The 27,726-nt window shown below is 40.6% G+C and overlaps 1 protein-coding gene and 1 long non-coding RNA gene across 3 annotated transcripts in view; one reads left to right on the top strand and one right to left on the bottom strand.

Moving 5' to 3' along the window:
- Positions 1-493: 493 nt before the first annotated feature.
- SPO11 (SPO11 initiator of meiotic double stranded breaks) lies at positions 494-14,874 on the bottom strand. Its single transcript, NM_001193090.1, has 13 exons — positions 14,744-14,874; positions 12,767-12,880; positions 11,405-11,493; positions 10,924-10,990; positions 10,575-10,683; positions 10,146-10,229; positions 8,954-8,990; positions 8,410-8,519; positions 4,913-5,012; positions 4,589-4,626; positions 3,470-3,546; positions 1,209-1,320; positions 494-613 (listed from the first exon to the last, which is right to left on the bottom strand). The coding sequence occupies exons 1-13, from the start codon at positions 14,872-14,874 to the stop codon at positions 494-496; spliced, it is 1,188 nt and encodes a 395-aa protein (NP_001180019.1).
- A 133-nt stretch (positions 14,875-15,007) lies between these two features.
- Positions 15,008-27,726, top strand: part of LOC132346941 (uncharacterized) — a 49,987-nt gene continuing 37,268 nt past the window's right edge. Inside the window, exons 1-3 of one of the 2 annotated variants that reach the window (XR_009496967.1) lie at positions 15,009-15,107; positions 16,349-16,418; positions 22,046-22,980. This is a non-coding gene — a long non-coding RNA (uncharacterized lncRNA). Of the gene's footprint in view, positions 15,108-16,348; positions 16,419-22,045; positions 22,981-27,726 lie in introns of those variants that run through there. The other variant, XR_009496968.1, reaches the window with a different exon arrangement.

Here is a 27,726-nt window from a genome sequence, read left to right on the forward strand (position 1 = left end):
GGGGCCGATCCCTGGGTTGGGAAGATCCCGTGAAGAAGGGAATGGCTACCCACTCCAGTATTCTGCATAGTCCATGGGGTTGCAGACTCAGACACGACTGAATGACTTTCACTTCACTTCTTCACTTTTGTTACTATAGGATACTTCATGCCTTAACATTACTTGTACTGTAGAAAGTAAATAAAGCATTTCTGCAGACTTTGATGACAGGTGTTAGACATTTTTTTAAACAAAATTTAAAAGTCAAAATAACATACATTCTTCTATGATTTAATTTAGAACATAGGATAGAAATTAATCTCTTAAGAGAATGATAAAGCCTTCTTAAGAAAATTAGAGTATAGCATTTTTTGACAAAAAAATACAATTACGAAAAATTATATTTTACCTCTATAAAATGAAGAACATTTGTTCTTTGCATAACAGTATCTACTGCTGAAAACAAAACTAATGAAAAGCCTTTTGTGATCAGAAGATATATTCTGACATATTTTTATATCCACCCACCAAATTTTAATTTGTTAGGTAAGTACACTCTGGAAAGATAGTCTGATGATAGGAAGGTCAAAGCTTGAATTTCTGCCTTCATTTTAGAGTCTGCCATTATTTCCATCTGTCAATAAAAGTAAACTACAGTCATACTAGAGTCTTTGCTACAGTTCTGTCAACTCAAACTGGTAAATCTAGATTTGTTTTAGGCTCCAAAACCACGGGCAATAAACTTTAGGTCAGCCAGAATATTCTAGAGCTGCTACAGCTAAAAATATTAGTATGGATTCCTTCAGTAGTTAGGAATGGTCTGGCATCTTTATAATTTCCTTCTCTCCTTTTTTTCCTCACAAACTACAACAGAACCGTAGACAATGGGTATTTAACTATGATGAGAATAAATTAGGTCAACTCCACCCAGCTAATCTTACCTATTAGCATTCACAATTCAATGTTTCAGCAACAATTTACTGCCAAACAATGCACATAGCAGTTGCTAGTTATATAAAAATTCAAGAAGAATAGCTTCAAAATATGATGCAAATAGCCACTCCAGTGTTCTTGCCTGGAGAATCCCAGGGACGGGGACGCCTGGTGGGCTGCCATCTATGGGGTCGAATAGAGTTGGACACGACTAAAGCAACTTAGCAGCAGCAGCAGCCACTGCTAAAAGTAGAAAGCAATAAAACATGACATTTGCATTTTAAAAAGAAACATACTTCTTTTCTCCAAAATGGCTGGCAAGTAATATAAGGTCTCTTTAGGATGCTGTCAAGTTTCATCTGGTCCCGTTTTGTCAGTGGAATTAAAGTACCTTTGGGTATATTTAATCTGGGGGGAAAAAATAGGTGAAAAAACAATCAGTAAAAACAAAGTGCTCCTGTAACTTTAAGGTCACATACATTTCATTTTTATTTATCGTGCTATTTCAAAAGACTCAGAAATAACAGATGAAAAAATCAGTACAGGTTCACTTTTAAATGTGGAGTTTGAGGGAATCTGGTTTGTCTTTGACTAGCAAGTATTTAAGATCATAGTGGAAGTCTGTTTCAAGTTGTTTTCTTTCATGCCACGCTCACAGGACGATGACAGGAAGATAGACATGGGTTATAAAACAAACGCCGGGAGCACTAACACCATGTGTCTCAACACCAAGGCTGCCCCCAGAGCGCCGCAGTCTTAGAGCGGTGAGTGCCAGCGTGTGTGTGGCCAGCAGCAAGATCCACTGTGGGATTTCAGGTCCCACTGAATCCTTAATTCTTTGTAATTCAAGGGGAATTTTCTGGGCCAAGGAAGTTAGTCTATCAGTTTTCACTTATGCACTCATGCGTGCACACAGACATACGTATACACATCTATCTTGTTTCAAATTTTTAAAAAGTGGATTGTAATTTTATCTTGGTATGTGTTTTAAAAATACAACGTGAGAGGTCCAGGATTTATGCTGTGAATTGCTTTTTGAAGTCACAAATCCTGGATTTCCCAGCAGAGCTCTAGTTTCAAACAGTCTTTCTCAATGTCCCCACAATAATGACTATTTGCCACTGGCAGCTCCTGGATAGGGTGACAATTTGATTGAAAGAGAGACCTAGAGGATTTCCCTTGAAGCCATGTTTGTGTAGCTATCATGCTGTTTTTTCTTTGATTGTACATTTATTTAGAGTACATTTATTTTGAGTGCACTGGTGGAATTTATGAGATACACCTAGAGTTTCTTCGTTTTCCGCCTTAATCAGATTCTCTGTCCTAAACTTGCATTAGAAATGATCTTCATACAAATAGATCACCCCCGACGGATTTTGACCATGATGTATACACTAAACAAAACTTTGATTCACTACAGCATAAACATTCAAAAGTCAAAACCTGAATGTTTTCTCTTGTGCCCTCATTTTGTAAGAAGCAGCGATCATTCCATTTTTAGAAAATAAGCGCCTTTAACCAAGGTTTGCTCACTGCTTGAAGAAATCCAAATATGTTTAATTTCACTCTCACCTCTCACTAGCCAATTAAAACAATAAAATATCTTAAAATATCACATTAGCAGAGATGAATAAAGTGATAATGTCTTATGCTGAGGGGCAGGTGGGCTCTTACTCTCCAGGGAAGACAAAATAATTAACCTATCCAGAGGGCAGCTGAAGCCTTAAAAATGTGCATACCCTTTGACCCAGCAATTCCGGGAATTCAGCCTATGGGACTAATTAAGGATACAGGCAAAGATTCAGTCACAAGAGGGTCAGTCAGAGGACTATCTTTCAAAACAGAGATTTGGAACCCATCCAAATGTCCAATTACAAGGGACTGACCAAATAGACACACTCAGAATTGAAACCAAGTGGAAAAAGACATTCAAATAAAATCATAGGGATATATTTATTGATAAGGAAGTGCAATTACATTGTGTTGTGGGAGAAAAGATTTCAAAATCAAGCTCTTCCAAATTCTTTTGGAAGAAATTATGGCAACGCACAGCAAATAATCTACAAGGGCAGAACTGTTTATCTATAGGTGACTTTTATATTGTTACTTAATGATATTTTTTCTATAACGAACACATATATCTTAAAACTGACAAAATGTGGATCCCCCAACTTTAAGTAATCTTAAAATGAGATTTTTAAATGAAATTAAGAACCTATGATAAAATCAATTCAGATGGCAAATGGTGTTGTCAATGATTACTATTTAGATTCAATGTCTTAATACTTTCTAAGTATAAAGAAATTATTAAAGACTTTAACCATAAGGGTAAAACAAAAAAATGTCTTCTAAAGGCTCAATTAACCAAATATATTTAAGTGTTTTAGTAGTTGAAACAGAAACATCGATAAATTTATAATGATATAATTCTGAGTTATCATGAACAACATAAGTAAAAAACAGTAAGCACTTCTCCTGGTAGTGACTCTTCAGGCTGAGTGCTACATGTTACAGTGAGTCATCATTTTAAATACCCTCATTCTGCTAACTGTCTAACCTTTTGATATCAGAAGGGAGGAGACCAAGCCATCTAATAGCTGGAACTGTGAGATTATGGGCTTCGAAAGACATAGCCTAAAATAAAGAGCAGAAGTATATTAGCTAAACCTTTTGCAGAGAACTAGCATACTTGTTTTTGCAGCAATTTTTTTTCAACTTATTAAGGACTCTTACTGAAGACTTCACACTCCCAGAGGCCACAGAAGTAAGAAAATCACCAAGAGCTTAGTTAAACTGGACTTTCAGTGGAGGTTTTAAAACTGCTCTATACTATTTCTGTGTTGATTTTCTATAACGTGAAAGTACAAATGACCCTCTCTGACCCAAATTTATTGTCGTTTGTGATTCCACACCTTAATCCCTTGCTCCACCATCCTTTTCTTCTGCTATAAACATATACATCTGCTACTGCTAAGTCACTGCCCACCAGGCTCCGCCGTCCCTGGGGTTCTCCAGGCAAGAACACTGGAGTGGGTTGCCATTTCCTTCTCCAATGCATAAAAGTGAAAAGTGAAGTCGCTCAGTCGTGTCCGACTCTTCCAGGGACACACAAAGTGTATACCAGTGATTCCCAAACTTCACCATGAGTCAGGATCACTTGGAGGGCCCACCCTTAGAATTCCAGACTCAGGAGGTCTGCATGGGGACTGAGAATTGCATTTCTAACAGCTTCCCAGGACCACGTTTTGAGAACCACTGATGTGTAGCAGTTGCCGTCCCTAGTGGTAAAGTTTGGTGGTCTTTTTATTTCTCCTGATGGTTGGAATTGGAAAAGTCAGAATTCAAGACTATATATGCTTTTCAGGGTATAATTGGTAATCAGTGTTGCTATGCGGAGGGCTTGCCATTACTTCAGCAGGCCAGGAGAGTGGAGGATAATTAAGGCCTCTTGCCCGAAGGTAATCCCACTCTGTCATCTGGAGTCACACTGGTTATGCTGGAAGCTGGAATCACAGACTCCGAAACAGAGCGGCCCTAGACTAGGACAGTAGCTTCCCTGGTACCTTTTGGGGGCCCTCAGCTTACTAGGGGCTGATAAGTAAATGCAGAAATCACTCCAGTGAATAATATAAACTATCTCAATAGTGGAAAAGGAAAAATATTTTTCTATACTTACCATAGATCCATACTTATAGATACACATTATCTCTATGCCTGTTAAAAGAAAGTTAACTTTGAAATTTGTCTCCTTGCATATTATAGTTAGATAATTATATCTAACATCTGCAGTTTTTATTTTTGTGAACAATACCAGTGGAAAATTTATGGTTCAGTTTAATACAGTAAAAAACAATAAATATCCCAAATGATTAGTCATTCATTTAAATCTAATAATCATATTCTTTTAAAGTATTTTATGAAAGTGTTCTATGAGCAGAAAAACACAAGCTATAAATATGATTTGATTATGACTATTTCAAATAGTCTAACAATAAATTACCATGTGGATCAGCATCTACCAGAGTGAAAACAGGAATGTGAAATGTATCCCACAACTTCTTGATTAGAAGTCTTGTGTTCACATCAGGTACCCCCTTTCCCTAAAAGCAAGGATTGAAATCATGCATTTTAATTTCAGTAGAATGAAACTGATGACACTGTATCCTTATTTTATTATTGACATAAATATCTTCATAACTTTGACTTAATTATCCCAGGCCTAGGAAAATATTTTAGCAGAAACAAAAATAATAAAAAATGTGACATACATAAAGATGTCCACTGCAGTGTTACTTAAAAGGACAGAAACCACAGTAAATATCCAAAAGATCTAACAATAGGCAGCATCGCACAGTGGTGACATGCATCGGCTTCAGAGCCGACTGCCTGCAGAGGCGCCTGGCTCTGCCACTTCTTAGCAGCATGGATCTTAACAGTCATGAAAACTCTCTGAGGTCTGGGGCTTTGTAATAACACCTTCTGCTATTATTACAGGAACTAAGTTATTTAATAATTATAAAGCATTTAAAAGTATCTGGTTTAAACTCAGGATTTAATAAAACCAAACAGTAGAATAGTATTATGACATGATTAAAACAATAATTATGTAGAAAAATAATTTGAAGAGCATTACAATACTGTTAAAAGAGAGAACAGGAAACCAAATGAAATGTGGAACAGGGAGGAAGCAAGTAGAGGTGAGAACGGGCTTTTGATGGGATAGCCCTGCGTCTGAATTCCCTCTCCACCAATCACTAGTGGGTTTCCTAGTCTCTTTAGGCTGTGGCTTTATTTATAAAACTGGGCTAAATATGCCTACCACACAGAGTTATGGCACTGTAGCAATGTGGAGTTGAACTATCTTAATCCCAGTACTATGGCTTCCCTGGTGGCTCAAGTTTTTTTTTTTTTTAATATGTATTTATTTAATTTACTTATTTGGCTATGTCTGGTCTTAGTTGCAGCACACAGGATCTTTTGTTGTGGCACTTAGGCTTTGTTGCCCTGTGGAGTGTGGGATCTTAGTTCCACGACCTGGGATTGAACCCACATCCCCTGCATTGCAGATTCTTAACCACTGGACCACCAGGGGAGTCCCTCTCCAAGTCCTAGTTTTGACCAGCCTTGAGATTGTGGTAAAATACCTTCCTGAGTCCCAGTGTTCTATTGTTAAAATGGGGATGATAATAATACCTATCTCATAAGGCTGGAGAGACTTTACAAGTTGATATGAGGGCATGAAGAGAAGGGGGCAACAGAGGATAAGATGGTTGGATGGCTTCACTGACTCAACGGACATGAGTTTGAATAAGCTCCAAGAGATGGTGAAGGAGAGGGAGCTGGTGTGCTGCAGTTCATGGGATCCGAAAGAGTTAGACACAACTGAGTGACTGAACAAAGTAGAAAACAGCAGTAAATGTGAACCCTTATTACGTAAAGTGCCTAGCAGAGTTCCTGGTGTATCACGAATACATAGTGAATGGTAGTGTATTTTAATTGTTTCCTTTGGGAGAGATAACCCATATACGTGGTAGAGGAGTCAGACAGTACCAAATATTCCTTCCTAGCCCAGCCCTCGACTCTAAGCTCCCCTCTGCAGGGGCAGCTACTACAGGCCAGCTACTAGTGGGTGTTTCACCATAGTAACAACAGCAATTATCAACGGCTGCCATGACAGCACCAACATGTAGGTAGACAAAGACTAGAAGGCAGCATTCAAGAGGAAAGACAAGGTAAAAAGAGAAATGTGACCAAGAGCTGAGCTTTATGTGCATCTCCAGTGCACTAGTACCAGCTGTGATTCAAACTCCAAGGGCTGAAACGGAGGCCTGGGCCACTGCTGGTTTGTCTGTAACAGCTTGTCTTCTGATCGGTCCAGCAAGCATGCACTCTCACCAGGAAGGTGTGGAAGAGCAGGAGGACTCCACCAAAAGTGAACCACAGGACAACGCCATTGAGCGATCACTTCAGGGGTTCAGGTATGGCCTTTGTTACTGGTGAGGTCTCAGTGTACATTTTCTGTCACAACTGTTCTCCCCTCTCTTCAAACTGGGCACATGCCACTAGGATCTCCTGTTAGCATCTCAAATTTTTATTTCTAAGACTACATTCAACATCTTTTTTCTATGAAGAACCAAGCCTCCCTGCCACTTGTTCTATAGCATCCACGGGGACATCGTGGTAAAGCTCCACACACTAGAGTCATTTTGACTCATTCCTCTCACCCCATGGTCATCACGTCCTTTTAAACTTGCCTTGGAAATGTCCTTTGCTTAAGTCCTTTCTCTTTAACCATTTCCCTGGCAACCTGCCACCTGAGAGCCTCCAGACAGGCTTCCTGAATCCAGTTATCTCCCTATCCATCTAACTAATGATGCTACCACACGAATCCTTGTCATTTCCTTTCTCACCAATCCTCCTCACTTTTGTTAACACTTGATATTTTTGCACTAAATCAGGATGCCTCCTGGGGGTGGCCAGGCCTTCCAAGATGCCAACAGCTGCCCAACATCCTGCTCCCTTGGCAGGTCAGCTCTCCTACTGCTTCCACAAACATACCTCACAAACATCATACTTACTATTAATAAGCCAAGAGAACTGTAAGTAGATGAGCTTTTTTTTTTTTCTTCAGAGAACTAGGTCTTTATGCAGATCTGTAAGAGTGGAGGAAGGCTGGTACAGGAGGGGGAACCTGATGTGTCTGTTGCTCTCCCATCATCTCACTGACCCACACCCCTGGCTTCCTGTACTGCCACCTCCTTCTTCCCCAGGCCAGCGGATGTCACTGGTCTCCCCAGTTCTATGAACACCTCCTGCATTACCCTTTGCTAATTATTGCCTGTAGTTCCCTGTGTATTACCTCAACATACGCTTCTGTGTTCTTTGCTGTTCTTTCAACAGCATACTAACTGTGTGAGGAAGAACAAGGAGTGGCTCTTGTTCATTCAACCCTGTCAAAGTTCCCATGTTACCATATTATAGTCAAGACAAGTAGCCCCTGTGGGAATGGTGTTGAGGGTGATACTGAGAGCCTGTGTAAACTTACATTTTTATTAGAAAATCTCTGGTGTTTAAGAATCGGGACCATCACCTTGATTTCAGTCAGATTTGAGGATGGTTAAATAAACACCTTGGAAATTCTTGTTCTATAATCCCAAAGGATGCTTCACAGTGACAAGAGAATGCTGTTCAAACTCATAGATGAAGTTATAAGCCACTCTTGTGTGTATATGTGCTTCAGTTGTGTCTGACCCTGCAATTCTTTGGACTGTAGCCCGCCAGGCTCCTCTGTCCTTGGGATTTCTCAGGCAAGAATACTAGAACAGGTTGCCATTTCCTACTCCAAGGGATCTTCCTGACCCAGGGATAGAACCCATGTCTCCAGCACTGGCAGGCAGACTCTTTACCACTGAGCCATCTGGGAAGCCATAAACCCCTCTTACTGATCACCAAAGTAGTACATTAGTCTGGTAATTGAGGTAAAAGCAGATAATATACCGTAACCATGATGCATGGAGACATTTTGTTGCAAAAGTTGTCATCCAGGAGGCGCTGAAATGTTGCATCTTTTTCTACAATTAGTAGAAATTTCGCATCTGTAATTAAATCTGTGAAGTTAAGGCTGATAAATTTAAGGCATGTGTGTTTCAACTGAACCACTAATTATAAGTAACAATGCCATATCGATCAATTCAAAAGTAGCTACAGATACAGAATTTTTGTTTTTACCTTCATACTTCAGATACCTATTCTCTTCCAGGGCATCTTCCCAAGCCAGGGATCGAACCTGCTTCTCTTGCCTCTCCTGCATTGGCAGTCAGATTCTTTACCACTAGCGCCACCTATTCACACACCGTATTTACATATCTTTCTTACTAGGTAGTGAGCTCCTAAAAATATCCTAGAAAAGGGAGCATGATGTGTTCATCTTGACCAATACAGGGTATGGCTTACTGGTTACACATTATGAAGGCTTGATTTATTAAAGTAAAAATGAATGAACATTCTGTAAATTTAAATAGCTTTCTCACTCAAAGGATACTCTGAATTCCTTGAATATTAGATGGCACAGCAACAGCCTAAGTTAACAAGAGGAGACAGTTTTTATTTTAAATAAACAGCAAGTATAACAATATTTGGGCTTCTCTGGTGGCTCAGATGGTAAAGAATCCACTTGCAATGTGGGAGACCTGGGTTCGATCCCTGGGTTGGGAAGATTTCTTGGAGGAGGGCATGGCAATCCACTTCAGCATTCTTGTCTGGAGAATCGCCATGGACAGAAGAGTCTGGTGGGCTACAGTCCATGGGGTCGCGAAGAGTCAGACATGACTAAGCGACTAAGCAAACAAACACAATAACATTTAAAAATTTATCAAGAACACTTTTTGTTGTTGTTTAGTTGCATCAGTTGCAACCCCTGTGGACTGTAGCCCGCCAGGCTCCTCTGTCCATGGGATTTCCCAGGCAAGAATATTGGAGTAGGTTGCCATTTCCTCCTCCAGGGGATCTTCCCAAGCCGGGGATTGAACCCGTGTCTCTGAGTCTCCTGTATTGCAGGTGGATTCTTTACCACTAAGCCACTGGGGAAGCCCTATATTTTTTTAATTTTCATTTTTAAAAATACACTGTCATCAGAAGTCTATGCTTCAGTAAGAAAACAGTAGGATACAGATTTACTTTTCAATAAGAAAACAGACACACGACCCAAACTACTTCCCAGGAGGTGAAAATTTCTTGGAAACTTTATAGATATGTGACTTAAAAAGCAGAAACTGATGAAGGAAAGACTTCCTTCTCATAGGTGTCATTCTCCTCTTTCCAAAATGGTGAGTTAACCATTTCCAAACTTCTGTGCTAGTTCTGTGACTTTCTATGTACTAAAGCCTAGCAAACACTTTAGTCTCAAACTTACAAATTTCAGAACCAGAAAATTTTATGAACATCACATAAATAGCCATGCTAAAATGGTCAAGTCACACTCTACCTGAAAACAAAAAACAGTGCATTTAAAAAAGGAATGTGTATGTTTGTTTATTTCAATATGACATCTGACAACTGGCATATTTGGAAACTGGGTAATATACAACCCCTAAAGCATATACCTATTCATCCTTTCATTTTATTTTAAAGTCTTAAGCTCTGAACTACATAACAAAGCCAGTCAATAAAGTGCGTTTCAAACACAAATGAGTTTGATATGGCATGGAAGCACATGAACACATTATGATGCTTACTGTTGCACGCGTGCAGTTCACCTTGGTGCCGTCTTCCTCCAGGTACTTTAAATCGCCAGCAATTAAACCTTTTGATGTAGACAGCTGAAAAAAGTAATAGTCATACATGAAACCTTTTTCCCCAGTGCATTTTATGCTTCTAAGTCCCTTCTCATGTTCACCTGCTAAATTATATAGGGGTTTTGGATCAGACTGAAATTTAAGAAATAAAGGAGAAAATACGTAAGTGTTTAGGAATGAAAAGTATTTGACAATTCATCAGTTTTGCTTCCTTTAGCCAAGGGGATACACTGAGACTAGATTATTCAAATTCATAGTGAGAAAAATATAATATCAAAAATATGAAAAGAAGGCACAGATTACATTTATTCTTCTACTATAATTTTCATACTTTTTGTTTTAAAGTATCTTTTATTAAATGCTACTTACAATATGCAGACTCCTCCTTGGCACTTTTAGCATACAGGAAATATCATTAATAATATTGTCCACAACAGTCTGGTTACCAAAGAGTTGGCTGTCAGTGTAATAAATGTCTCTGTGAAAATATTAAAAATATATTTTTTAATTAATCATATTTTCTCTGAATATGATAAATATTGGAATATGAACTGAAAAAAGCTTTGAGTGGATGTAAACAATTTATCACCCACAGACTAGTTTTATGTAACTTTTCAAAACATATAATGAAAGTCAATCCCACACATATAATGAAAGTCAGTCCCACTTAACCTCACAACGCATTTCAAAGAATAATTTATTAGAACAATGTACTTACCTTTTGGTTGCATAAGTATTGCTCTGTACTAATTTATAAATCATGGAAAATATTTTAAGAATTAGTGCTGGAAAATAAGATGCAATAAGTGAGTTACTTATCACTTACAAAAATCAAAACATTCTGTGATCAAGGATTAACTCTCTCTAGTTACTTTGCACAACATTATAAAAATTATCTTTTCAAAAGAGAAGTGTTAAGTACAGAATGATAACTGTCTACAAGTTAGATAAAATTAAGTGTTCTATGTACAGCAAAATTGAAAGAATATTTTCCCACTGAATCATATACTTGAACATTCATTTTGGAATAATACTTTACTTCCACAGTTATTGACAATGCAGAATTCTACAAATTTATTTCAAGTACAGGATGGCCTATTAATGAACAAGTAAAAATTATTTAGCTCAGAACAACTATAACCCAGAGAGTAATCAAAATTATTTATTTTACCACTAAAAGCTAAGAAAGATGAATTTACCAAAATTTTTAACTGATTTTGGTGAATCACTTTTGATTTTTCTTGTGGTACAATGAGATACCATGTGAAGACCCACAGAATCTTCAAACCTGTCATTTTGTTTAAAGCAAGGGAATAGAATAAAAAAAGAGTTAACTTCTGAACACCAAACAACATATGATTAATTTCCTCTTCTGAACATCATTTAAATCCACATTTCTTCCCAATGTAAGCACTGAAGTTTTAGGATAACCTCGTTTATAAGCTTAGAGAATTCCAAGTGGTAATTAGGTAATTATCTTGGCAACATACAGAGGCACTAAAAGAGTGTTTAAAATACATGAATTAAACACCTTTGATTATAGTGTGTGTGCATGTGTGTGTATTTCTTTCCTGGGAAGACAGGGTACGTGACTATTATAAATTATTTCACAATTTTATTAGCATTTTGCTTATTGATTTAATACTTTTATTCAATTTAATAATAAGTTTTGAAATATTTCATTTAATTTACCCCGAAAGTTACAGTAATGAAATAAGTTTATACTAGGTTGTTAAATTGAACTGCCAAGCCTGCCCTAAAGATGGCAGAAGGCACCAGGCAAACAGGCCAGGTAACAGCTGCTTCTAGGTTTGGTGAAATCCACCTTGCAAAATATGATTCAAAAGTTTACAGTTTCACTAATTATATTGATCATAAAAGAATAATGAATGACTAAGAGCCTTAAGATTTCTTTCATTCTTTTCCTGTAACTCTTACTGAGGACTAATTTTGCAGTGTTTTTCATTGTTTAGTGAAAAGGGTCTACAGGTTGAGGACCTGAAAGAATCCAACTATGTAACTAGATTCCAAGATTCTGATAAAGCTGTTTGCTGATTTTCCCCTCTTGGGGACATGACTCCACAGGAAATCTGCTAAGAGAATGAGCCATTGCAATGTGTTCTGTGCTCAGGATACATTTATTTTGGTCTCAATATCAGGGCTGGTTATAGCTCCCCTGAGCAAGTGGTTTGCCTCTGCAGTACAGATAAGAATTCTGATGGTGATATTCTCCCCTTTGAGTGCTAGAAAGCTTAGATCCAAGGCTGGCGCCTATTTTTAGCAGGACTGTAAGACTTTATCATATGCATTTTGAATTCTAACTTCTTTTGGTGCTCCATTTTTTTGTTCCTAGCATTGTTTTCCCTTTGCCTTATCTTTAACACCTACTTCTAGTTTATATAACCTGCCTGTATGGTATGTATTTTATAAACTTCCTTAAATCCTTTTTGGCAGGGTAAAGGCAACAAATAGAATTAAATCCAACTAGAACGCTAACTCACATAAATTCTAATAATGACTTAGATAATGCACTTAAAAATTTAAAAATGCAAAACGCCCACTTTATATTTTCCCAGCTTGATCTGTTGTCTATTGTGAATGCAGGCGCTTCATTTCTTGCCAAGCTTGTGACTATGTCTTGGATAATTTTTTCTATAGATGAAAGAACCTCAGAACTGAAACAATAAACACACAATGATTCAATCTTAATTTTAAATTAGACCTTTACAATAGGTAACATTTCTCCAGAATATTAATTTTTTGTTTCACTGGTTGTTTTTTAAGACTAGATGATACATGTCAATAATACTCTCTCCCACATGAGTAATACATTAACTTTTAACATGAGTAATACATTACAACAATTGTATTGGTAGTGGTGAATTTCAAAGAAATTTCATTTGCTTGTAATTTTACTTCTCAAACAATTACCAACTTAAGTAATATCTCCCTTTTAATGACCAATTTATAAATACATTAATATAAATGTATTGATACAATGTATTGATATAAATACATTGATCTTCAGATCAACCTACTTTAAATACACACTCATTGCCTTGAAATACTACTGATAAATCTTTTAACTGATGTAATACTGGCTTTGAATTTATTTCCCCAAATGCAATGTGAAAATATTTCCAAAAAACAGTTCTTACTGTAGTGTGTTACCCTAATTGATGTCATGTCATAAATCAGCCCTTTTGAATTTTAGTGATACAAAAAGAAAAAAGTTTAATCATTACCATAAAAGGGCTTGGCAACTACTACACCACAGAAAATTATTAAGACTTAGCCCAGTTTTCTGTCAGCTGACTCTTAATTTCACAAGCCATCAGCTTCAAAAAATGTTATTCTGTTATAAACACCATAAAAATATTGCCTAGGAAGGAAAATCATATTAAATCTAGAAAATGCACAAAATGTAGTGTTCTAATTTCCATAGAAACTTCACAGCTTTCATTGAAAATGCATGTATCAGAAAATAACTTTTAAAACATTCAATATTTTCTAATTTGGGGAGCAAAAACTGATTCAAGTATCTTATTCATTTTTCTAGTTTGGAAAAAAAGCTGCAGTAATATTATGACCAACTTTAAAACAATCAGATTTACATCTGAAACCTAAACAGGGACTGCCACCCCCTTCTTTTACCCTCTTCTAGTACTCCCTTAAACTAAAACATTTTGTAAATTTGTTTGAAGGTTTTTTTGGTAGTTGGTTTGGGCTTAAATGACAGTAATTTGTTTAAGTGAAAAACCTTGCTGATAAACTAGAAAAGCAGATCAAGTAAGCGGAACAACAGAGCATTTTAAGTGAAAGTGGTGAATAATGTAAACATATTTCCTGCAGTTAACTCCAGGTTGGGCAGCTGGAGAACCTCTGTAATTGATTTTATCAGCACCACACTCAGCTAAACTCTAACTGCTTTAACTGATTTAAAGAAATGTGTGTTTTCTTCCCTTTCAGGTCCATAAATCCCATTGTCTTACTATAAACCACTTAAAATGTGTTGACTGCCTCATTCATTTTGATAAAACACACTTATTAAGAACTTACAACACTGATTTCCCCCCACCTTTTCGTAAAAAAAAAATGCTTGAAAACTTCTAAATTTCCACAACTTAAAAAAAATAAACACCAAGCCAAACTGTGCCTTAAACTCCTCAAACTGTCCAGATCTCAGGAAACCTGTGACCCCAGCTGTGGGGATGCTCCTGGAACATTCTAGAAGACACGGGGTGGGAGGGGTTACTGTGGGGGTGGGGTGTAAGTGTGGCTGGCACCTGGCTTTTTGAATTGAGAATAAATTAACAGAAGAAATAGGGGGCACTAAACAAGGGCCTTTCTTGGGGTTCAGGGCTGGTGGGCCAAACAGGCCTCTGTGGCCTCAACATTCTGAGGCAGCCTTGCTCTCCAGATTGGGGAGACGGGAAGGGGGCCCAGCATTTCTCCACAGAGCACCTCAAGCCTGGCTGGGCAGAACCTTCTTGCTCCCTAACTCCCAGCCGTCTGTGCCCCAGAAAGAGCCCGTATACCTGGAAGCCAAGCGCATCCCCCCGCCCGCGGGCTCCTCGCCGCCTCTCCTCAAAGCGGCCAGGAGAGAAGCCCTGTGCCGGTCCAAAACCTCGAAAAACGAGGCCTCAGGGCCCCTGGGCGTAAAGGCCATAAGGAGCCGCTGCAACAGAAGCGTCCAACAACAGGAGCTCCACCTGGCCTGAGATCACCCTTCTCTGTACCCACAATGCACTTCCAGGGTGGGGTCTGGAAGGACAGAGCTCCTCTGCCGAAGTGGGGGGGCCGGACTGCGCATGCGCACACCTCACCCCCAGGTGGGGCTGGACTAACGGATGTGCATAGCGCTTGCACTGACTGAGACATCTGTGCGCAGGGCTCTATCAGGTGCAGTCTCACCTGGGCCCCTTCCTGGGTACCTTCTGACAAGCCTCAGGGACCAGCAGGATATATTTGGGGTGTGGTACCAAGATTTGAGACCTTGAAATGGTTTTATATCTCCTTTTTTGGGAATATCTCCCAAATATCTCCTATTTAGGAAAGTCGTATCAGTGATTTTTCACTAAAACAAGTAGTTATGGCTATCCAACTGTGTATCAGACACAGTTCTAGGCACTGGGTGCAGATGAGGATCAAGGCAAACGAAATTTCTGCCTTTGCTAGCATTTATGTAGCAGCCTAGGGCTTAAAAACCTATTTCATTCAGCCGCTCCCTTTAAACTCTCATAACCACACCAGTGGGGATTTTGCAAGAGAGGAGAAAGCAGTCCACAAGCCCAGGCAAGCCTGGGTTAATATCCCAGCTCCATCACTTTGTTGGGCTGCCAGATTTTGCAAATTATAACACAGGACCCTCAGTTAAAATTGAATTGCAGATAAACAGTGAATACTTTTTTAAAGGATAACTTGGTCCCATGCAATCTGTGGGACACTCTTACTAAAAAATGATTTCATTGTTCACCCAAAATTCTTATTTAATTGTTCATCCAGTATTTTTAACCTAGCAATCCTCCCCTTGCAGATTTGAACTGAGCCTTCACTTCTACTCTCTTCTAGAGCAAAAGACAGAAATTCTGAAGCCTCAGGGAAGGAGTGCTGCCCCTGGGGGACAGTTTCCTTGAGGGAGAGGAAACAGGGAGAGGCCTTGGAGCAAGGTGGCACTGAGACCTTCCTAGGGAGTAGGGGGCAGGATGGTGTCCTGGGGTCTTGGCCCCAGAAGAGCCACCTGACAGCAGGCTCTCTCCAGAGAACTGTTTTGTTCCCTCAGTTTCTGGTCATTTGATACTGTTGAAACAAAACCTGCTTCCCACCATAAATAACAAACTCCCTGTGTTGATAATGATGACTGTCTGTGCCAAGCCCTGTGCTGAGGGCCTTTATTATTATCAACACTAATACTTCCTCATTGCCTACCCTACACTAGGCAATTGTAGCCTGCCCTAGGCAATTGTAGTTACTGAGGACACGTCTGTGAGCAAGGCAGACAGAGTCCTTGCCCTTAGGGGACTCACAGTCTAAGGGAAGGGGGAAATTGAGGAGAAATAGGTGAACACTAAAATAATTGAGGGCGAGCTGTGCATTTGAATCAACAACCCTATGCAGTAAAAATTATTCTCCCTATTTCACAGATGAAGAAACTAAGGCTTGGAGAGCCTGAGTGGGTTGTACAAGACTGCATTGTGATCAGCACGATGAAAGGTAAATCTCGACTCCAAAGTGGAGCTCTTACCATTAGGTTATGAGGCACCACTGAGGGTCTGGCTGGAAATGGGTCATAATTTTGCAGGGGTTTCTTTGATGGGTAGAATTGCCCTTCCGGCCTCAGGTTTCTCACCTTTCAGATGAAGGCTTTGCAGCAGCTGGGTTCTCCATGAGAAACAAACAAATAAAAGGTCTTTGAACGGAGAGGCTGAGTGGGGTGCCTCTCTCCCAGGACTGGGACCATCTGACCACTGGTCTCTGTCCCTCAGGAGGGCAGAAACCCTTCTGTATCACATAGCGCTAACACTCAGCCGGAAGCCAATGAATGGCCCCTCTAGACCTGACATGAAATGAAAGGTCCTGAGCTGGGTGGGGACCGGGGCAGGGGATCTAAACAGTGAAGGGAACAAACCCATAATAAAGCTGGCCTTCCTACAGGCAGAAACTGCAAGGTGCAGACAGGCCTCTCTGGGACTCTCCCTGCATGGACCAGAAGGGGCGGCCTGAGCCCTCCTCCCAGGCAGCACATCCCTGCCCTCAGTTATCTACTTCCACTCAGGTAACCCGCATGCACCTCCTTTACATCAAAGTGAATTGGCCCAGCCCTAGGCTGAGAGGAAACCAAAAAAACAGATTCTATCCCTAGCGACAGATTGCAGAGGAAACTCAGGTGCCACTTTGCAGGGCAGTCCCAATACCAAGTTCTTTCCTCCTGCTGGTCCACTGCGCTCAGCACAGGGATGAGGGCCAGGGTCAGGGAGCTCCCCAAACTGCATTCCAACTGCACACACTTGGAACAGTGAAGAGCTTTTCCCCAAACCTTTCTTGCGGGTCTTTCCTCCAAGCTCAGCCTGTCACTGAGAAATGTGTTTGAGGACCAGCGGCTTCATGATGGTTAGAAAGAGCATCATTTAAATTAGGTGCAATGATCGTTTCTGTGTCTAATGCACCAAGAGGTGGGGAAGGATGGGGAGGCCCTTTCAGCAAACCAGACAGGAGAGGATCCTTTGCTTGGTATATTTAAACAAAGGGTTTTTTTCCTTGAAGCAAATGTGAATGAATTTTAACATCTTGTCGAATTCTTGAGAGGAAAAGAGTAGAGAAAATGCTATAATATCTTTACTTCTTGGGGCTTTATAAAGTGTTTTACTTTTGTGTGTATATTTTTAAACTTTTAAAAAATTGTAAGAATGATACACGCTTCCATAAAATATTTACGTAATTCAGAAGATATGAAGTTAAAATGAACGAACTGCAACTCCATTGCCCTTTGTCCTGCTCGGGACTCTGTGATCCTTCTGACCCTGGAATTAGTCCTTCTTGCCCCAAGGGCCTTTGCACTTGCTCTTCCCTTAACAGCCTGGAATGCTTTGTCCTCTTTTCTCTCCGTGCTTTCTGCCCTCCCTCCCTAAATCCAGCCTGGCTCATTTTCCTGTGTCCTTCAGATCTGGTCTGGACCTCTTTCCACACTGCCCCTAAGTCTTGACCCATGCTTTTTCCTTGTCTTGACATGCCTTCCTTTCTCTTCCCCGGGGAGCAGGCGCTGAGCTCAGCCAGTGGTCCCGGTTCCTCTGTGCCTGACACAGGGAAGATACTCAGCTGTGCTTGTTGAATGACACCCTGAGGGATTTATCTCTGTAATCTCTCTTTAGTATTTCATCCAGTCATCTTTCTACAGATGCCCAAAGAAGCATAATTTTTAAAAGTAATTTTATTTCTTTATTTTTGGCTGTGCTGGGCCTTTGTTATTGGGTGGGCTTTTTTTTCTAACTGTGGCAAGCGGGGGCCACTCTGTAGTTGTGCTGTATGGGCTTCTCATTGTGGTGGCTTCTCTTGTGGAGCATGGGCTCAAGGGCTTCAGCAGTTGCGACTCCTGGGCTCTAGAGCACAGGCTCAGTAGTTGTGGCCCTCGGGTTTAGTTGGTCCAAGGCATGAGGGATCTTCCCAGATCAGGGATCGAACCCATGTCTTCTGCATTGGCCATCGAATTCTTTACCACTGAGCCACCAGGGAAAGTGAAAGTGAATGTCACTCAGTCGTGTTGGACTCTTTGAGACCCCATGGACCATACAGTCCATGGAATTCTCCAGACCAGAATACTGGAGTGGGTAGCCTTTCCCTTCTCCAGGGAATCTTCCCAACCCAGGGATCAAACCCAGGTCTCCCACATTGCAGGCAGATTCCTTACCAGCTGAGCCACAAGGGAAGCCCAAGAATACTGGAGTGGGTAGCCTATCCCTTCTCCAGGGGATCTTCCCGACCCGCATATTGAACTGGGGTCTCCTGCATAGCAGGCAGATTCTTTACCAACTGAGTTATGAGGGAAGCCCAGCATAATTTTTTAATATGAATAAGCCTCTACTGTGAATTATTCTGGTGTTGCTGCCACTGGTCATAACATCAAACATGCAAAATCTTATTTACTCCTTCCCATTTTAGGAGAGAAAGTTGAGGCTCTGAGAAATATAAGTGAATTTGCTGGGTTTTCTAGAGATGCAGATGACAAAACACAGACAGGAATAGTTTCTCGGCTCTCAGCCACTATATGATATTGCCTCTAAGCCAAGGTAACTTAGGGCTGATGAATAAATTCACACATTTTTCATAGCCAGTGATTGTATACCTGGATTGTAGGTTGTAAGGCAGAGCAATGAAACAAAGTTAAATTGAATTTTAATAAGAGCCCCAAAATATTTGTAATCCTGTAGGTCATTTGATTGATGAAGTCATGCTTGTTTTTAGGGAGGGGCTATGTAATCCACTCCCATAGACCCAACACCAGCTGCCATGATTGGTCAACCAGGAGTTTGTTTGGATTTTCCCATAAAATGGAAAACCCCAAACAAACATTTTGGCCAATCCAGTACATCCTCCCTTTCCCCACCCTCATTCCAGATTATTTAGAAGCAAATCCTGGGTATCGTATTACTTCATCCACAGTATTTGAACAAATATCTCTAAAGCATAAGGATCCTTTAAAAAATAACCATGATCCATTATCATATCAAAACTTGACTTCACAATCATCCTTTCATATCACCAAATATGCTATCACTGTTGAAATTTCCCAGCAATTTCATGAATTGTTTTCAGTTTGTTCTTGTCAAAATGCAAACAAGGTGCATCTGTGCATGGCTGCGGATTGATATTTCTCTCATTGCTATTGTTGCTAAGTCATGTCCAACTCTTCGAGACCCCATGGACTGCAGCACACCAGGCTTCCCTGTTCTTCACTATCTTGCAGAGTTTGCTTCAAACTCATATCCATTGAGTCAGTGATGCCATCCAACCATCTCATCCTCTGTTACCCACTTCTACTCTTGCTCTCAATCTTTCCCAACATCAGGATCTTTACCAGTGAGTTGGCTTTTCATATCAGGTGGCCAGAGTATTTTAACTTCAGTTCAGCACCAGCCCATCCAGTGAATATTCAGAGTTGATCTCCTTTAGGATGGACTGGTTTGATCTCCTTGCAGTCCAAGGGACTCTCAAGAGTCTTCTCCAACACCACAGTTCAAAAGCATCAATTCTTTGGCACTCAGCCTTCTTCATGGTCCAACACTCACATCCATACGTGACTAGTGGAAAAACTGTAGCTTTGACTGTATGGACCTTTGTTGGCAAAGTGATGTCTCTGCTTTTTAATACACTGTCTAGGTTTGCCATAGCAATCTTCCAAGGAGCAAGCATCTTTTAATTTCATGGATGCAGTAACCATCCACATTGATTTTAGAGACCAAGAGAATGAAATATGACCCTGTTTCCGTATTTTCCCAAAATATTTGCCATGAGGTGATCCAACCAGTCCATTCTAAAGGAGATCAGCCCTGGGTGTTCTTTGGAAGGAATGATGCTAAAACTGAAACTCCAGTACTTTGGCCACCTCATGTGAAGAGTTGACTCATTGGAAAAGACTCTGATGCTGGGAGGGATTGGGGGCAGGAGGAGAAGGGGATGACAGAGGATGAAATGGCTGGATGGCATCACCAACTCGATGGATGTGAGTTTGAGTGAACTCCGGGAGTTGGTGATGGACAAGGAGGCCTGGCGTGATGCGATTCATTGGGTTGCAAAGAGTCGGACACAACTGAGTGACTGAACTGAACTGAACTGAACTGATAGGACCAGATGCCATGATCTTCAGTTTTTGAATGTTGAGTATTAAGCAAGCTTTTTCACTCTCTTCTGTCACCTTCAATCAAAAGACTCTTTAGCTCCTCTTCACTTTCTGCCATTAGAATGGTATTATCTGCATGTCTGAGGTCATTGATATTTCTCCCAGCAATCTTGATTCCAGCTTGTGATTCATCCAACCTGGCATTTTCCATGATGTACTCTGTGTAGAAGCTAAATAAGCAGGGTGACAATATACAGCCTTGACATATTCCTTTCCCCATTTGGAACCAGTCCATTGTTCCATGTCTGGTTCTAACTGTTGCTTCTAGACCTGCATACAGATTTCTCAGGAGGCAGGTAATGTGGTCTGGTATTCTCATCCTTTTAAGAATATTCCACAGTTTGTCGTGATCCATACAGTCAAAGACTTTAGTGTAGTCAATGAAACAGAAGTAGATTATTTTTTTAATTCCCTTGCTTTTTCTATGATCTAGTGTATGTTGGCAATTTGATCTCTGGTTCCTCTGCCTTTTCTAAATCCAGCTTGTACATCTGGAAGTTCTCCATTCATGTACTACTGAATCCTAACTTGAAGGATTTTGAGCATAATCTTTCTGGCATGTGAAACGAGTGATATTTCTCTTAAGACTCTTTCATTCTAGAGGATTCTCTCTTTTCCTTCCTTGCAGTTTACTTGTGGGAGACACCAAGTCATTTGTTCCAGAGAGTTTTGTGCAGTTAAGAGTTTGTGGGTTATATCCCTGTGGTACCATTTAACATGTTTTTCTGTCCCTGGTAGTTCCTACCAGTAAAAAGTAAAAGTGCCATTTAGGGACTTGACTGTTTCTGGGTTTTGTGATGGTTTTTTTTTTTTGGCGGGGTGGGGGGGATAAAAATATTCAGTAGGTGGTTGGAAATGTTTAGGGCCTCCAGTCTAACCTTCCAGGGTCTCTGTGGCTGGGACCTCCAGCTCAAGATGCTTCAAGCAAGCCTGAGCCTTTCATTAACAGAAGAAGCCAAGCCTAGAAGGTTTAGTAGTGCACAGCAGAATCCCTGCAGAGTTCAAAATCCCTTAGCGGAAGACCACCCGGGAGGAGGAGACCCAGGAGAGCTTTAGAAGCTGCAGGTCCATCCCACTTCATGTGGGTCTGCAGGAAAGTTCCTCAGGCTGGCTCCCTCTCTGCTTGCCAGCACGCAGGGTGGCCCACAGCCTCAGTCTGACTCATCCTCTCTGCCATGTATTTCTTTCTTCCTCATACCCCATGCTCATCGCTCTCCTCCACTCACCCCTGTCGTCGGAACTACTGAAGCTGGGACCTAGAGACACCCCACCATGACTACTTTCCACTCTTGCTCCAAGGTCTAGTCCCACTTTATTTGAAAAATCAGCCGACACCTAACAGAGACTTGCTTTGATTTTAAAAGACTTTAAAAATTTTAAAGTAATTCTCATCTTCCTCTTCTGCTGTTTCTTTTCCTTCTTTTATTGTTTGTTTTCCATCTTAAAGACTTCTTGGCAACTGGTTTCAGGAGAAAGAGATCTTTTACAAAAGACCAGAAGGCATGCTCCACGCCCGCAGCCAAGGTGATAAAACTCCTCGGGTGTTTTCCCCTTCCACTGCCAGTGTCGACCGAGCCCAGGCACGCGCCAGGAGGGCTTCCCAGTACCTGTGGACGGGTTTGTGATTCATCCAGCACTCAGAGACAAGCTGCTGCCTGGCACCCAGGTTCTTCTTGGCACCAGAGATTCAACGAACTAGAGCACCAGATGTCCACACACACACTGCTGGTGTTTTAGTGAGGAGGACAGATTATAAGGAAGAAAACCCAAGAACACGTCATAAATTCAATAATGGTGTGCTACAAGGAAAATTAATCCAGGTGCTACGGGAGTGAGTGACTGGGTGGAACACAGCAAAGAAGATGGACAGACAAAACCTGAGTAATGAGGAAGTCGGGTCCAGGTCTTGGCACTGTCCCTTCGTGTCAGTGTGGTCTCCAGCAAGATTCTCAACCTCTCTGGGTTTCAGTGTCTTCTTTTGTGAAATGAGGGTATTAATGATATCTACCTTTTAGGGCTAGCATAAGAAGTAAATTAGTTAATGTGTATAAATGAGTCAGTGTATGTCTGGCCTATTGTGAAAACTCAATAAGTTTCATCTCTTATTAAGACATGTTCCTCTTAGGAGTGTCCTTGTGCATATCTACAAATTGAAGGCTCTGAGAAGTCCTGCATTAAAACCTTACTGAACTTGTTTGGCTTACATTTGCTGAACTTACTTTTTTCATGACATTCCCTCATGAATGTTCAGGAAACCAAAGCTCCTTAGAACACATTTTAAAAACAGCTTTATTGATCTAAACGTAAGACCAGAAACTATAAAACTCCTAGAGGAGAACATAGGCAAAACACTCTCTGACATACATCACAGCAGGATCCTCTATGACCCACCTCCCAGAATATTGGAAATAAAAGCAAAAATAAACAAATGGGACCTAATTAAACTTAAAAGCTTCTGCACATCAAAGGAAACTATTAGCAAGGTGAAAAGGCAGCCTTCAGAATGGGAGAAAATAATAGCAAATGAAGCAACTGACAAACAACTAATCTCAAAAATATACAAGCAACTCCTACAGCTCAATTCCAGAAAAATAAATGACCCAATCAAAAAATGGGCCAAAGAACTAAATAGACATTTCTCCAAAGAAGACATACAGATGGCTAACAAACACATGAAAAGATGCTCAACATCACTCATTATCAGAGAAATGCAAATCAAAACCACTATGAGGTACTATTTCACACCAGTCAGAATGGCTGCGATCCAAAAGTCTACAAGCAATAAATGCTGGAGAGGGTGTGGAGAAAAGGGAACCCTCTTACACTGTTGGTGGGAATGCAAACTAGTACAGCCACTATGGAGAACAGTGTGGAGATTCCTTAAAAAACTGGAAATAGAACTGCCTTATGATCCAGCAATCTCACTTCTGGGCATACACACCGAGGAAACCAGAAGGGAAAGAGACACGTGTACCCCAATGTTCATCGCAGCACTGTTTATAATAGCCAGGACATGGAAGCAACCTAGATGTCCATCAGCAGATAAATGGATAAGAAAGCTGTGGTACATATACACAATGGAGTATTACTCAGCCATTAAAAAGAATACATTTGAATCAGTTCTAATGAGGTGGATAAAACTGGAGCCTATTATACAGAGTGAAGTAAGCCAGAAAGAAAAACACCAATACAATATACTAACGCATATATATGGAATTTAGAAAGATGGTAACAATAACCCTGTGTACGAGACAGCAAAAGAGACACTGATGTATAGAACAGTCTTATGGACTCTGTTGCAGAGGGAGAGGGTGGGAAGATTTGGGAGAATGGCATTGAAACATGTATAATATCATGTATGAAACGAGTTGCCAGTCCAGGTTCGATGCACAATACTGGATGCTTGGGGCTAGTGCACTGGGACGACCCGGAGGGATGGTATGGGGAGGGAGGAGGGAGGAGGGTTCAGGATGGGGAACACATGTATACCTGTGGCAGATTCATTTTAATATTTGGCAAAACTAATACAATTTGTAAAGTTTACAAATAAAAAAAACAGCTTTATTGAGCTATAATTCACATATAAAATTTGCCCATTTAAAGGGTGCAATTCAATAGTTTCTGTTGCATATTTGCAGAATGTGCAACCATCATCACAATCTAACTTTAGAACATTTTTCTCCCTCTCAAAAGAAACCCTGCATCTACTAGTAGTGATTTCTAATTTTTCTCTTTCCCCAGCCCAAATAACCACTAATCTGCTGCTGTCTTTATAGATTTGCCTGTTCTTCACAATTCATATAAGTGGAATCATACATTATGTGTCCTTTTGTGACTCATTACTTTCATTCAGCAGAATGTTTTCCAGGTCCACTCACATCATGGCATGTATCTGTGTTTCATCCTTTTCTATGGCCAAAAGGTATTTCACTGTATGGACATACCACATTTTATTTATCCATTTACTAGTTGATGAACTTCCATTGTTTCCACTTTTATGAAGAATGCCACTGCGAACATTGCTGCAGATGAACATTTTGTGGATGTATGTTTTCATTTCTTTGGGGTGTATACCTGGGAGTGAAATGACTGGTCATGAGATAGCTCTGTTTCAGTTCAGTTCAGTTCAATCACTCAGTTAGTCCGACTCTTTGCGACCCCATGAATCACAGCACGCCAGGCCTCCCTGTCCATCACCAACTCCTGGAGTTCACTCAAACTCATGTCCATCAAGTTGGTGATGCCATCCAGCCATCTCATCCTCTGTCGTCCCCTTCTCCTCCTGCCCCCAATCCCTCCCAGCATTAGAGTCTTTTCCAATGAGTCAACTCTTCGCATGAGGTGGCCAAAGTACTGGAGTTTCAGCTTTAGCATCATTCTTTCCAAAGAACACCCAGGACTGATCTCCCTTAGAATGGACTGGTTGGATCTCCTTGGACTGCAAGGAGATCCAATGCAGTCCAAGGGACTCTCAGAAGTCTTCTCCAACACCACAGTTCAAAAGCATCAATTCTTTGGTGCTCAGCCTTCTTCACAGTCCAACTCTCACATCCATACTTGACCACTGGAAAAAACCATAGCCTTGACTAGACAGACCTTTGTTGGCAAAGTAATGTCTCTGCTTTTGAATATGCTATCTAGGTTGGTCGTAACTTTCCTTCCAAGGAGTAAGCGTCTTTTAATTTCATGGCTGCAGTCACCATCTGCAGTGATTTTGGAGCCCAAAAAATAAAGTCTGATACTGTTTCCACTGTTTCCCCATCTATTTCCCATGAAGTGATGGGACCAGATGCCATGACCTTCGTGTTCTGAATGTTGAGCTTTAAGCCAACTTTTTCACTCTCCACTTTCACTTTCATCAAGAGGCTTTTGCGTTCCTCTTCACTTTCTGCCATAAGGGTGGTGTCATCTACATATCTGAGGTTATGATATTTCTCCTGGCAATCTGGATTCCAGCTTGTGTTTCTTCCAGTCCAGCGTTTCTCATGATGTACTCTGCATAGAAGTTAAATAAGCAGGGTGACAATATACAGACAGCCTTGACGTACTCCTTTTCCTATTTGGAACCAGTCTGTTGTTCCATGTCCAGTTCTAACTGTTGCTTCCTGACCTGCATACAGATTTCTCAAGAGGCAGATCAGGTGGTCTGGTATTCCCATCTCTTTCAGAATTTTCCACAGTTTATTGTGATCCACACAGTCAAAGGCTTTGGCATAGTCAATAAAGCAGAAATAGATGTTTTTCTGGAACTCTCTTGCTTTTTCCATGATCCAGCGGATGTTGGCAATTTGGTCTCTGGTTCCTCTGCCTTTTCTAAAACCAGCTTGAACATCAGGAAGTTCACAGTTCACATATTGCTGAAGCCTGGCTTGGAGAATTTTGAGCAGTACTTTACTAGCGTGTGAGATGAGTGCAATTGTGCGGTAGTTTGAACATTCTTTGGCATTGCCTTTCTTTGGGATTGGAATGCAAACTGACCTTTTCCAGTCCTGTGGCCACTGCTGAGTTTTCCAAATTTGCTGGCATATTGAGTGCAGCACTTTCACAGCATCATCTTTCAGGATTTGAAATAGCTCAACTGGAATTCCATCACCTCCACTAGCTTTGTTCATAGTGATGCTTTCTAAGGCCCACTTGACTTCATATTCCAGGATGTCTGGCTCTAAGTCAGTGATCACATCATCATGATTATCTTGGTCATGAAGATCTTTTTTATACAGTTCTTCTGTGTATTCCTGCCACCTCTTCTTAATACCTTCTGCTTCTGTTAGGTCCATACCATTTCTGTCCTTTATCGAGCCCATCTTTGCATGAAATGTTCCCTTGGTATCTCTAATTTTCTTGAAGAGATCTCTAGTCTTTCCCATTCTATTGTTTTCCTCTATTTCTTTGCATTGATCGCTGAGAAAGGCTTTCTTATCTCTCCTTGCTATTCTTTGGAACTCTGCATTCAGATGCTTATATCTTTCCTTTTCTCCTTTGCTTTTCGCTTCTCTTCTTTTCACAGATATTTGTAAGGCCTCCCAGACAAAAAATGCTTTTTTGCATTTCTTTTCCATGGGGATGGTCTTGATCCCTGTCTCCTGCACAATGTCACGAACCTCAGTCCATAGTTCATCAGGCACTCTATCTATCAGATCTAGGCCCTTAAATCTATTTCTCACTTCCACTGTATAATCATAAGGGATTTGATTTAGGTCATACCTGAATGGTCTAGTGGTTTTCCTACTTTCTTCAATTTAAGTCTGAATTTGGTAATAAGGAGTTCATGATCTGAGCTACAGTCAGCTCCTGGTCTTGTTTTTGTTGACTGTATAGAGCTTCTCCATCTTTGGCTGCAAAGAATATAATCAATCTGATTTCGGTGTTGACCATCTGGTGATGTCCATGTGTAGAGTCTTCTCTTGTGTTGTTGGAAGAGGGTGTTTGCTATGACCAGTGCATTTTCTTGGCAAAACTCTATTAGTCTTTGCCCTGCTTCATTTCATATTCCAAGGCCAAATTTGCCAGGTGTTTCTTGACTTCCTACTTTTGCATTCCAGTCCCCTAAAATGAAAAGGACATCTTTTTTGGGTGTTAGTTTAAAAGGTTTTGTAGGTCTTCATAGAACCGTTCAACTTCAGCTTCTTCAGCATTACTGGTTTGGGCATAGACTTGGATTACTGTGATATTGAATCGTTTGCCTTGGAAACAAACAGAGATCATTCTGTCGTTTTTGAGATTGCATCCAAGTACTGCATTTTGGACTCTTTTGTTGACCATGATGGCTACTCCATTTCTTCTGAGGGATTCCTGCCCGCAGTAGTAGAAATAATGGTCATCTGAGTTAAATTCACCCATTCCAGTCCATTTCAGTTCGCTGATTCCTAGAATGTTGACATTCACTCTTGCCATCTCTTGTTTTACCACTTCCAATTTGCCTTGATTCATGGACCTGACATTCCAGGTTCCTATGCAATATTGCTCTTTATAGCATCAGATCTTGCTTCTATCACCAGTCACATCCACAGCTGGGTATTCTTTTTGCTTTGGCTCCATCCCTTCATTCTTTCTGGAGTTATTTCTCCACTGATCTCCTGTAGCATATTGGGCACCTACCGCCCTGGGGAGTTCCTCTTTAAGTATCCT

Source organism: Bos taurus, chromosome 13 (assembly GCF_002263795.3).
Source record: "Bos taurus isolate L1 Dominette 01449 registration number 42190680 breed Hereford chromosome 13, ARS-UCD2.0, whole genome shotgun sequence".
NCBI lineage: Eukaryota > Metazoa > Chordata > Mammalia > Artiodactyla > Bovidae > Bos > Bos taurus.